General features: G+C 35.7%; 1 protein-coding gene across 1 annotated transcript; it reads left to right on the forward strand.

Annotated features, from left to right (window-relative positions):
- Nucleotides 1-664: 664 nt before the first annotated feature.
- On the forward strand, nucleotides 665-11,975 carry LOC118755128 (UHRF1-binding protein 1-like; the record flags this gene model as incomplete). The annotated part of the gene is made up of 6 exons (XM_036489975.1): nucleotides 665-685; nucleotides 6,925-7,067; nucleotides 7,148-7,271; nucleotides 7,334-7,481; nucleotides 10,870-11,053; nucleotides 11,858-11,975. Coding segments are annotated over 6 exons (738 nt in total), but the record flags the coding sequence as incomplete, so codon positions are not given.
- Nucleotides 11,976-12,334: the final 359 nt, after the last annotated feature.

Here is a 12,334-nt window from a genome sequence, read left to right on the forward strand (position 1 = left end):
AAAAAAAAAACAATTGTTTATGTATCTGCCAGCAATCCCAATTACTAATTTTAAGCCACAAGATGGCGAACGACGAAACCTTTCATTATAAGAACCTTGTATAAGTATCGTTATCTAAGTTTACGATTTCAAAAGCGAGAGCAACTCAATGACAACTAATCCCATTCCAAGTATACTTTTTCTCAAATGCTTTCCATACAATCCAAAGCTGTATATAATGCAATATCGTATATACCTTTTAAATGCTTACTTATCAACTTATCAACAAAAAAACATGCAAAAAAAAATCACATTGTAAAAAAATTATATTTTAAAAATTTGATTTTTGTTTTCTCTTTTCTCTCTCTTTTCAACAAAATTCTCGATGTGTGCTAAATTGTCAACATTTATATAAATATATACCAAACTACAAACATAACCAAACATTTTACACTCAAAACACTTAACACACATATTTGTGAAATACGAATTTTCGAATTCGTTAAATCAAAATTCAATTTGCACAAAAACCAAATTGCTACACAACAAATATTACGAAAACCTATACTTAAAAATACAATCTGCAACGTAAAAATACGATAATATTGCAAAAAAAAAAAAATACAAAACAAATAAAAAATCCAAATCTACTTACAATTGAAAACGAAAACCAAAAACAAAACAGAAAGCGCAACAAGCAAACAAGGTATATCAAAGAAATTATTAAAATTCTTCTAAATTTTAAGTAAAATTCTTTAATATTAAGCATTCAATTTATATTACTGGTATTTGTGTTTCAACTGTGTCTGCATTTAGTTGGGTTCTACGGTGATTTTAATTCTTTTTTTTGTTTGTTCCTTTCGAGTTGTTAAATTCAGTTGTATTTATTTAATGTTTCTTTTTTTCAATATTTAATATTTCGTTTTTGAAGTAGTTTTGTATTGAGCGGTTGCGCTACTTTGATGCTCTAAGTCTTGCTTGAAACCCCCACTTCCCCACCTTCACTTTTTAAGAATTTGGAAAAAAAACTTATATGAACTGTTTGAGATTATTGTTATTATGATTGATCGAAATTCGTTCGTTACTTTTTAGTAGTGCATCTAATCTGTTATTAATATAAATTAAATAAGACCCGCATTGATCTAATTCGAAAGCTAACCCAAGTTTATTTGAGACGACTTGAAATGACTTTAAATTTTTTTATTTATATCGATGGTCCTCTGGTCTGCTGGTCCTCGATGGTGATCTGCTGACATTTCCCGTAACTATAATCTGTCTCAACGGTAGCGTAACCACATTCAAATAACATGTTTAAGCCGGATGTGAGTTCGCAGACACAAGCTAACAGTATTCAATCAATAGTTGAAGGCAATGTGAATCTTTGTTTCATTACTGTTGAGATAGGCGGAATTATCGAACGCCATAATTTGTCGATTGTCCTCTTTAAACCTCCTATGGGCAGATGAGTCTGTCCAGACATTTTCTATTTTATAACGTCGAATAACATAGGGATATAGAGATTTGGTTTAACATGGAAGGGATAGGAAGGCATTGGAAGGGATAGGAAGGCATTGGAAGGGATAGGAAGGTATTGGAGGGGATAGCAAGGCATTGCAAGGGATTGGAAGGGGATAGGAAGGCACTGAAAGGGATAGGAAGCCATTGGAAGGGATAGGAAGGCATTGGAAGGCATTGGAAGGGATAGGAACGCATTGGAAGGGATACGAAGGCATAGGAACACATTGGAAGGCATAAGAAGGAATTACAAGGGATAGGAAGGCATTGGAAGGGATAGGAAGGTACGTATTGGAAGGGATAGGAAGGCATTGGATGGGATAGAAAGGCATTGGAAGGGATGAGAAGGCATTGGAAGGGATAGGAACACATTGGAAGGGATAGGAAGGCATTGGAAGGGATGGGAAGGCATTTGAAGGGATGAGAAGGCATTGGAAGGGACAGGAACCCATTGGAAGGGATAAGAAGGCTACATTTCAAATAGCATTGGATAATTCGTTAGCTGGCTCACACGAGGTATTTTTCCGATACACCGGTTGGAAATTGGAAGCATATACTAAGGGGGCGAATACCCATATTGTTAGCTTATTTAATCACACCATAATCCAATTAGAACCAGTCCAATTCACCTCTTTTTACCACTGATTGTAATTAGTTTGGAATTTTGCAACAATTTTTAATAATCAATTTTTATCTATTTGAGTATGTATGTAAATACTTTAAGCACACAAGACCTGCCTTTCTAAATATTCAAATAATGTCGCATTTTATCAGCCGCCTATAACTATCAAAAATGTAATACATATTTTTAAAGTAGCTGCTATTATAAACACAATTTGCAAATTCCTCTAACCTCTCCTTTGGCAAAAAAATATATCCGATTATAAACGATATGTATACATACCAAATTTTTAATGAAGTACTTATTGCATGCCTTTTTAAGGTTTATCTGAAGTTTTTCTTCAATACAGTTAAAAAAAAAAACATAATTAACCCTAGTAGCTTATTTGTTAGAAATATTCAAGTTACTTTAAAGTTTAAAGTTGAAATACAACTTTTCTAATAAAGTTTTTTTCTTGAATGGTGTTAATTATTTTTTGCTTTTATGGCCTTATTTTTGTTTGGTTATTATTATTATTTTTTTAATTCAAGTATCCTTAATTGGCATCTTATTCAATAATAATTTGTGAAAATAATGATAGAAAATAAATAAATTAAAAAAGGAAATATAAATAGGAACACGAGATATCTATAAAACTTAAAATTCCCAAAAAAATAAATAAATATCAGCTTAGTGTAAAAAAAGCTGACTATGTTTTAGCGAAACTCATTCAACGCGTGCAGAAAACTGCCTCAGACTACATGCTGCCTATTTTAACTGTTTTCGTTTTCATTTGACGATGCCAAAAGGCTCATAACTAAACTTTTCAATAGCGAAGCACAGGCATAAATACTTTTTCACAGTCTCATCCTCTTGAGGGCATGAATGGCATATGGGGTTATCATGTTGGCCGATCACAGTCAAATGTATACACTGCTACTTGCAGCGCCTCGATGCCGCCAAGTTCCAAGGTGCGGACCGAGGAATACCTCGTCTAAGACTTCTCTAGATGGATGTCTCATTACCAGATTCTCTCGAGTGACCTGGCACCTAACGTATAACTTGTTGGTTATATTTTCCGATGCAATTTAGCTGCATTTTATGCAATACATTGCCGAACTAATTAAGGCCCCTATTGCGAGTGTCGACTGGCAGTAGAATAGAAATTTGTCGATCGAGTCGATCATCTTTTATTTTGCTATTGTGTAACTTGATCGATAAAAATTTGTACTATTGTGAATGGTTGACAGAATTGTAAACAGCTGTTTGTTTGTTTACATTTGTTTCTTGAGTGTTTTATTTACATCATTTTTAAAATAATTGCTTTTATTATAAAATTAAAAAAAATGGTCACAGTTGAAATATGGTTTAGTGATGAGGAAGATGATGCGGAAGCTAATAGATTAGTAGAGTTGGCTAAAGCAAGGAGGGAATTGCGAGATTCGTTGAATCCCTTGGACTTGGAAGGTGTATGTACATGTGCGAGTTTTATGAATAGAAGTTGCGTTCCCGATGCTTCACGGTTTTAAGCCTTTACATGATTTGCAGGAAAAGCTGTTTTCCTCATTAATAAACTTTATGGAAGTTTAAGAAATGCGGTACGGTTAAGTTTTTTGTACAATGATGTTCGGTTTTTGTGTCCAAACGCGTGACCCGAGTTTAAAAACTTTAACATAATAACATAACAAGTGTATTGAAAGAATTCACCTTTAATTTAAAATAAAGATTTCAAATTTCCGAGCACTAGTCAATTAATAAATTATGCAGTTTTTTTGTATAAACTTTTGATGTTGGTTCTGCGCAAAAACACTGTGGATGGCGTAGCCGGAGTTATATGCACAAGAAATATTGTATATGTATCTTTTCCAATAGAAGCGCAGCTTCCTACCCTACTCTTTCCGGAAATTCCTTTGCCTATGTCTTCACTCTCCTGCATCAGTATGACCAACCGCGCAAGTTGCCTTTTGTTGCTTATAATTTTTGATCTGTAACTCAGACACACACATGCATATGTATATTTCACAATTTTTTACAACTTCCAATTCAATTGACTTACTTTTTATCCATTATAGTACCACTTTCTTATGTAAATTTTATAAACGCAAACTCCAACGACTAAAAAACAGCAATAGAAGGATGAGCGATTAAAAAAGTATTCACAGTCGCTAATTGAGCGACTAAGCGACACTCGCAATAGCATCGATAATCGATAATCGCTTAATAGTCGTTTATCTACTGCCAGTCGACATTCGCAATAGGGGTGTAAGTTAATCAGTACTAGTTAGTTAGAGTGTTGGCCAATTGCCTTGTGTGTAGCTTAGCTTTCACTACAGGGACGTATTCCACCAGGTTGTGCATATTCTCCAAGAGAATTGAACATTGTCAGTTCTTGTGCCATCAGTAAAGATTCTAGAATATGTATACCCAGCTTCAGTATTGGAGTTAAATCAGCACACAGCCACAGTAAACTCTAAGTTATAGCATCTCTTCAGCAAAAATAGAAGTACTCTACTGTGGCATTGAAAAGACCCTAACGTGTACTTGTAGATTTTTGCCTCCAGCAATGTCTGCTTCATTCCACTTTCAGGCCTACAAGTGGTCTTCTCCGTTGAAAAGTAGTACATCAAGTGACGACAGCTTCAGTAAAAACGCATCCAGCTTCTGTAGGGAAACCTCCCGTACAGCACACGTTTTTTTATGTGTAAACAACTTAGCTCTCGGTATGGGTAATATGTCCGTTAACCCAGCAGGAAATTTGTAATTGTATCTTGCGTATACAAATGAACATTTATGGACTAGTTTCAGGAACATTTCGGGCCTAGTTTAGGAACATTTTGAGACAAGTTCGGGATCAGCTTGGGACCGTTTCCAGACTTGTAGCTCGTTTCTGTAACAATTCTATACCAATTCATATATGAATTCGCCGCCTTGTTCTCTACTGCTAATGAGTAGTAGAGAATGTCGTCGTATATTCTCCACCAGGAGAGAAATAATCGGTAGAGAAGAGCTACAGAAACGAGCTACTGCTCAGGAAAATTTCAGGATCATTTCGGGACCCGTTCAGGTTTGGTTTAAGACTATTTGAGGATCATTTTGGGATTATTTCTGCAGCACTTTGGGACTAGCTCAAGACTATTTGAGGAAACTTTTGGCACTATTTCGGTATCGTTTTGGAACTGGTTTAGGGAAATTTGGAGACTAATTTGGGACTATTTTAGAACCAATTAGGGACTAGTTCAGAATTATTTTAAGACTAATAACCGTTTTAAGACTTGTTCGAGATTTTTTCGGAACAAGTTCACGACTTTTTCGCCCGTTTCGTGGCCTATTCAGGACTATATCAAGACCATTTCGGAACTATTTCAGGACCCTTTCAGAATCATTTTGGGCATAACAAGGAACCATTTGGAGAAAGTTTCAAGACTTGTTCGATATTTTTTCGGGACACAGGCATGATTTTTTCAAAACCACTTTAGGAGTACTTCAATACAATTTTCATACTAGTGCGGATTCTTTTAGGGGTAGTTCGAAACAAGGCACGAAATGAACTTGAAAAAGTACTGAACTACTGGTCCCGATAAAATGAATAAAATAAAGTGAAATTAATGTTTAATTTCTAACCAAAGCTATTTATGTATGTAACTGAATCACCTAATGCTTTAACAAACCGTTTACACATCAAATTTCGTAAGTACCTGGTACCAACGCCTTTTTTAATTTGTTTTAAGTTTGGTAAGCAGATTAACTTCTATTGGAGGTGAGCTCCACCTAACCACAGATGCATAGCTGATAATGGGTCTAAATCCTGTTAGTGCTTTGGAGATCTTTTGCTCAACGCTCATTCTCAATACAGCTATCGGCAATCATATTCAGTGTTTTTTTTTTGTGTGTTTTATTGCAACCAACTGAGAGAGAGGCGCCTGTTAGATTGTATAGCCCCAAACAACTGTGCACGCGACTTATTGACCTCTTTCTGCCTGAATCCTAATGGTAAAAATGATGATGAAATATTGCTTTAGAACAATGTGAAAAAGTGACCCTTTCATGTTCCCATAGATGTCATCTTGCCAACTGAGACTTAACTTAATAACTTAAATCGACCTACGAAATTTTTTTGCGTATCAAAATCCTAACAGTTGAGCGCGTTTAGAACAGCTTACATGTAGATTTAAAATTAGGTTTCCAACACTTGAATACGAAATCGAAGAAATGCACACTTACTGTATTCCTAATTGGCTTATTTTAAAAATCACTACAACAAACATTTCACCACGAATATTAATGCCTAGTGAACATCAATTAACAACAATCAAACATACTCACAAATCTACAAAGCAGCTGCTACTACATACCTACCTACGTACACATATCCAAACTCATTGCAAAAATACATATATTTCATAGTAATATCATTCATTCGATATTTGCTAAAAGCTTTTTTTGCACTGCATGTAATTTCTTGTTAAGCGCACCGTTTCATAGTAGAGTTTGAAGAAAATGAAAAAAACTATTTACATGTATCCAAATTTTGTTTGAGACTTCCTGAAATCATTGTACTATAATCAACTCTCCGCATTGCTGCTTTCGCTATTACTTAGTTTCCACTAGTTGTTTTTGTTGTAAGGTTTTTCTTTGGCTGTAACCAAATCGCTTTGCTTTCTTATAAATTTGTGCGTTTATTTATGCGCTCAACTGTAGCTCATAGAATATTTTCCCAACATCTAAATAATCTACATACAAATATGTGCTGCTTTTCCTTTGCATGCCAACACTCGCTTCGACTGCACCACCCCCGCCCCGACTCACACATAAACAACGTCTGTGTCTAGACTAAATTTGGCGCACGTTGTAAAGCTTGGAATTTGGCGCCCTACAATCCAGAGTTGCCGCCATGCATACGTTTGCGTTTGGAGGAGACACTCAACCCACCACAGGGTGATGTAAACATCACCGATAAGAAAATTATACAGAGGTGTGTATGAATGTTCATTTTTGCTTTTGTATTTGGTATGTAATTTTTCTGTTAATCTCTCTCTCTTTGTTCCCTAACAGTTGGATACAGCATCATGCGGAAGTGCGCGTAAAGGATGTTAATTTAGATTTATCCATGAGCACAGTTATAGGTTTGGGAGATTTAGCAGAAGATGAAATAATCACCACTCCTTTGCCGGTGACTGTAAGTTCAATAAATTTCACACACAATTGTTTTGTTGTTGTACGACTTATTTTTCTGCACAGGTGCACGTGGAAAATGTGAGAATCAACTTAATAGAAGATCGTCCGCCCGTTAATATTACCTCACCGGGTCCAGTGCCAATACGCTTGGCCATAGGTCGTATGCGTATACATCGTGATAAGAATGGCATTGTGAACGTACAACCTATAGGTAAGTAGTAAATTTTGTTTACTGCTTGGCTTTGGAAAATTAAGTAAAATATGGGTAGAACAATATCAAGCTTATCAGTATTTGAAAGAATCGATGTCTGTATATTTTTAGAGCAACATAAGCCAAATTAACAATCTTTTGGAATTTTTCTTTTTCTCTCTGTATGTTTGTATGCGCATCACTCGAAAACTAATGCATGGAATCGAATGCGGTTTTCCCTGATGCATTGCTAAAGGTCTAAGTTAAAATATAAGAAAAAAATAATTAGAGAATTGCCGCCTATTTGAAAATTGAGTTTAAGCAATTTGATAAGATAAAGTAAAATTGCAACATTGCTGTCAAAAGAAAAAGGTTTAAGAAGGCTTAGAGCCAAAAATATTTTTTTGGTTGAAGATTGCCACCTGTTTGAAAATTTAATTGATAGAATAAATTAAATATTGCAATTTTGGTATCAAACTTGAAAGGTTTAGGAAAATTTACCACCAAATTTATTTGCGAGGAGGGCTGCCACCTTTTTGAAATAGTGTTCAATTAAACTGTTAAAGTAAATGAAATACTACAATACGAGTATCAAACTAAAAGAGGTTTAGGAAAGTTTGCTGTCGAAAATATTTTTGAAGCGGGTTGTCACCTATTTGAAAAATTTAATTCAGTCGAATTGATAAGAAAGTACACGATATGTAGGCTCGAGTTATAAAATTATAAATATAATTTCCAGAAGAAAGTCGATACTTCACCTACTTTCTAAATACATTCGAAAATATATTAACTAACACCCACAATCATAAAAAATACAGGATGCTTCAAAAATCGATTTTTTTTTTTGAAAATCTCACTTTATAAAGCTCTTTAAACCTATTTTATTTCTTTGAATGAGGCCATTCGAGTTTTGGAAAAGAGTAACAACACAATAATACTTTCAAGGCGCAGTGAAGCACGTCGGGTATTTGCTAGTCGTTCAATAAAACTGAAACTAACCTAAAAGTGTCATTATTTTCAAATCTAAAGTAAACGTTGAAAGTGGGACAGGGAGGCTATCCCGATAGTACAGATTTTCGAATATCTCATTTAAAAATCCGAATGTCCGGATCTTCGCGTATAACATGAATTAGCCGGATATCCGAGTTTTCGAATCTAAAAATAACAAAGTAATTCTTTGTGTAATGAGGTGTTCCATAATATTTTTTTTTTGCAACTCGATGTGAGGCCATGAGAGCCAGAGGAGCATGAGAAAGAAGTATCTATAATTAATGAATGCGGCCGCTGTGGTGTAATGGCTAAGGCAGTATCTCACGATTGGTACGTTTGTACAGATTTGTACATATTTTATATTTTGGGTTATTGGTACAAAATGAAAAAATGGGGATGACAATTTTTTTTTTTTTGTAGTCACACGATTGGTACAATACAGCGAACTTCTATTGAAAATTTTGAACAAATTGTTCTTTGTGATTGGGACCACATTTTGAAAGAAAAAGAAAGAAAAGAAACAGTTTTTTCTAATAGCTTTCGCCCCTCGGCAGGCAATGGCAGACCTCCGAGTGTATTTCTGCCATGAAAAACAGCTTCTCATAAATATACAATCGCCGTTCGAAGTCGGCGTTAAATTGTAGGTGACTACATCAAGGCTAACATCACAAATCGGAGGAGAAGCTGTTATTATTACTAGCCAATGCCCGCTTGCTTCGCGGCGCCTAATAAGAACTTTTGCGTTGGACAATGCAAAAGAGCGTTTAAATGCAAAAACGGTCCGTAAAGTAAACATTTTTTAGTTTAAGTGGAGACGTCTAAAGAGCAGTATCCTCCTCACACATAGGCCAGGAATAGTAACACTGTGATACCATATGGAATACTAATCCCTTTCGATGTCATGAGCTTTACCGATGGTCTTATTTCCACCTGTGAGATCTGTGCCAAGCATGCGTAATCTTTTTGTCGAATCTTTCCTTGTTAATTCGCCACTTTTAAAATTCGTGTTAATATTTATGAACTCGTTTCTAGGTAGATAGGGCAAGATCGCATTTAGGCGGTATAAGGGCGTCAGACAAAGGTGCGCTTACTCAATTTTGCGGTCTTTCTATGCATACTTAACCCCATCCTTCATTTGGCCATCTGAAAACTTAATTCGCATAACTTAAACATAGGACCAAATCAGACCAAAAACACGAGATTTCTATATATTTCGGCTGCAGCGCAATCCATTAGGCCCATTTTCTGCAAAACCATTGCTTATCATAAATTGAATACGCATTATGAATTTCAACCATATTGTATAAGAAATGCGAATTTTCCAAATACCTAGACTCCAGCGCCACCCAGCGGGTCCATTTTTATCAAAAGAATTTTTCATCATACAGGTACAGTCACTTTTCGCCATAAGTACTGTTTTGATAATAATGTAGCTGTGTCAAATTTCAGGACGTTAGAATAATCGGTTCCTGAGATAAGCGATATGAGAAGTTCAGTTTGTATCGGAGGTGCCACGCCCCCCTTTTCCAATGCCTACCAGTTTTCGCCATAAGTAGGGTATTTGCAATTTATGCATCCGTGCTAAGTTGTAGTTCCTCAGCGTAATTGGTTTTAGAGATATATTGGTTTTTAGGTTTTAGTCTGTATACGACTTTTAGGAATATCCCAACCCCAGCGCCACCTAGCGATTAAATTTTTAGTCGAAATATTTACTTTCATAAAATCGGTCCAGTCGTATGTAGATCATTAATTTTTGGAACAATTTTACGAATCTGTTCAAACCTTCAGCGACTCTCGCCCCATGCATGCGGTTCTTGGAACCCAATCAGCACCAAGCGCAGATAATGAGCTTCAGTTGCAATGAGACACCTGCGTTACTCTGATCCAGTTAAGGTATGCATACACTCGACCCTCACTTACCTAATACATGTCCGGCTTGTGGAGACCCCCCACACGATACCAACTGCCCTCTTAACGTGCCCACACGACCTAAATAAACTAACACTGCTTCCTTTTTCTGGTCCAACCACGTCGAAATAGCACGTTTTCTGGGACTATCCTTAGTTGAGCTTGACGACAGTGATTTATGGATTAGCTGATCTAGGCAGGGCTTAGTATGCAGTGCAATAACAACATGATATCCTTTAGTGGATAGCAAAGTTTTTTTTTTTAAGCATTTAAAGGATATTTTCAAAAAAGAGCACTTTCAATTGCAAAATATAATTGAGAAGTTCGCGAATCCAGAACTTTGTAGTCGATCTGTTGAAGCAGACTCATAGCATGAAACGAAGTTTCGCCGATGTCTTTAAGTATAAAAGCCCGATTCTTGGAAAACATTTTGAATTTGGTGATCCAACAAAAAATTTTTTAAAAACCTAATTCTATTTTGATAATTTTTGGTATCTCTTTTTCTTTGCAGAAACTGGTTTAAATGACGCTGCCTCTTCAAACTATCCTCTAACAGCTGCCACTCCGACACCACGCGATCGCGATCGTGATCGTGAAATACTTGCAATGCAGTTGGTTATGCAACAATTGAAAATGGACAATGACAATTTGCGTAAGCAGTTGGTAAATGCGAAAGAAAATGCCGATTGCTATAGGTAAATGTAACTGTAACTATTTCTTGTTTGTACAAATGAGCATTTCTGGACTAGTTCAGGGATGTTTCAAGACCATTTCGGGCTTAGTTCACGATTAGTTTAGGACCATTACGGGAATAGAACCGTTTCAGGACCTATTTAGAACAATACCGGGATTAGTTCGCGACCATTTGAGGACCATTTTGGGACTAGCTCTGAACCATTTCGGGTCTAGTAAAGGACTATTTAAGGTTAATTCTCGGCCTAGTTCGCGATGATTTTGGGACTAGTTCAGTAGCATTATTTTAGGCATTGTTCGGGATGATTTTGCAACTCTAATAAGCGACCATTTCGAGACTGTTTCAAGTCCTGTTTGATAACGTTTGTGTACTTGCTTACAACATTTTCGACCGTTTCGGGACTTTTTCAGGAACATCTAGGAACTACTTCAGGACACTTTTCGGACTAGTTGGGGATCTTTTGGGGGGGGTAGTTCGAAACCAGTCACAAAATAATCCTGAACTATTCCCAAAGTATTTATAAAAAAGTCGTGTACTGGGCCTGACAAAATGAATATAATGAATAATAATATTTAATTTTTAACCTAGCCTATTGCCTAATGGTTGACCAACCGTACACATATGAAATTTCATGAGTACCTGGGACTCACTCCTTTTTTAGATAAATATGTTATTAGAAAGCACACTTTCGTAAAAATAGTACATACATATTAAATTAGTGCGCCAATTGATTTAAATATTTTATATTTCTAGAAAAGCGTGATATGCTTAACAATTTATTTTTTTCTTTATTTTTTCGGTGCAGACAAAAGACCAAACAAGATAATGATGTACTACGTTCATATCTAAAAGCGGCACAAGACGACATAACTATACTTTTGGAAGAGAAAAAGGCTTTGCTGGATACGATACGTTCACTGCAGGTAAGTCTTGATTTGCACAATTTTTGCATTAATACAATACATTTTTTAAGAGTTTTGAAGTTCACTTTAATGTGTTTTGATAAAAATGATAAAAAAAAAATGCACACCAAATCTACTCGAACGCGCACAAAACAAACCACAACACCCACCAAAACACTTTTGCTCGAGTTTGTATGGGTAAACGCCATTCGTATCAGCATAACGGTGTTTTTTTTGCATTTTGCATTTTGCTGTGCTTAATTGAATTTTGAAAGCTCAACAGCTGCTGCTGATATTATTTATATTCAACTAGATATATATTCTTAAACGATTGTTTTTGAAAATTATACGACTGGTTCTCTTTTATAAGCTAAGAAATT

Source organism: Rhagoletis pomonella, unplaced genomic scaffold (assembly GCF_013731165.1).
Source record: "Rhagoletis pomonella isolate Grant_MI unplaced genomic scaffold, Rhpom_1.0 Rhpom_scaffold_05396, whole genome shotgun sequence".
NCBI classification, from domain to species: domain Eukaryota; kingdom Metazoa; phylum Arthropoda; class Insecta; order Diptera; family Tephritidae; genus Rhagoletis; species Rhagoletis pomonella.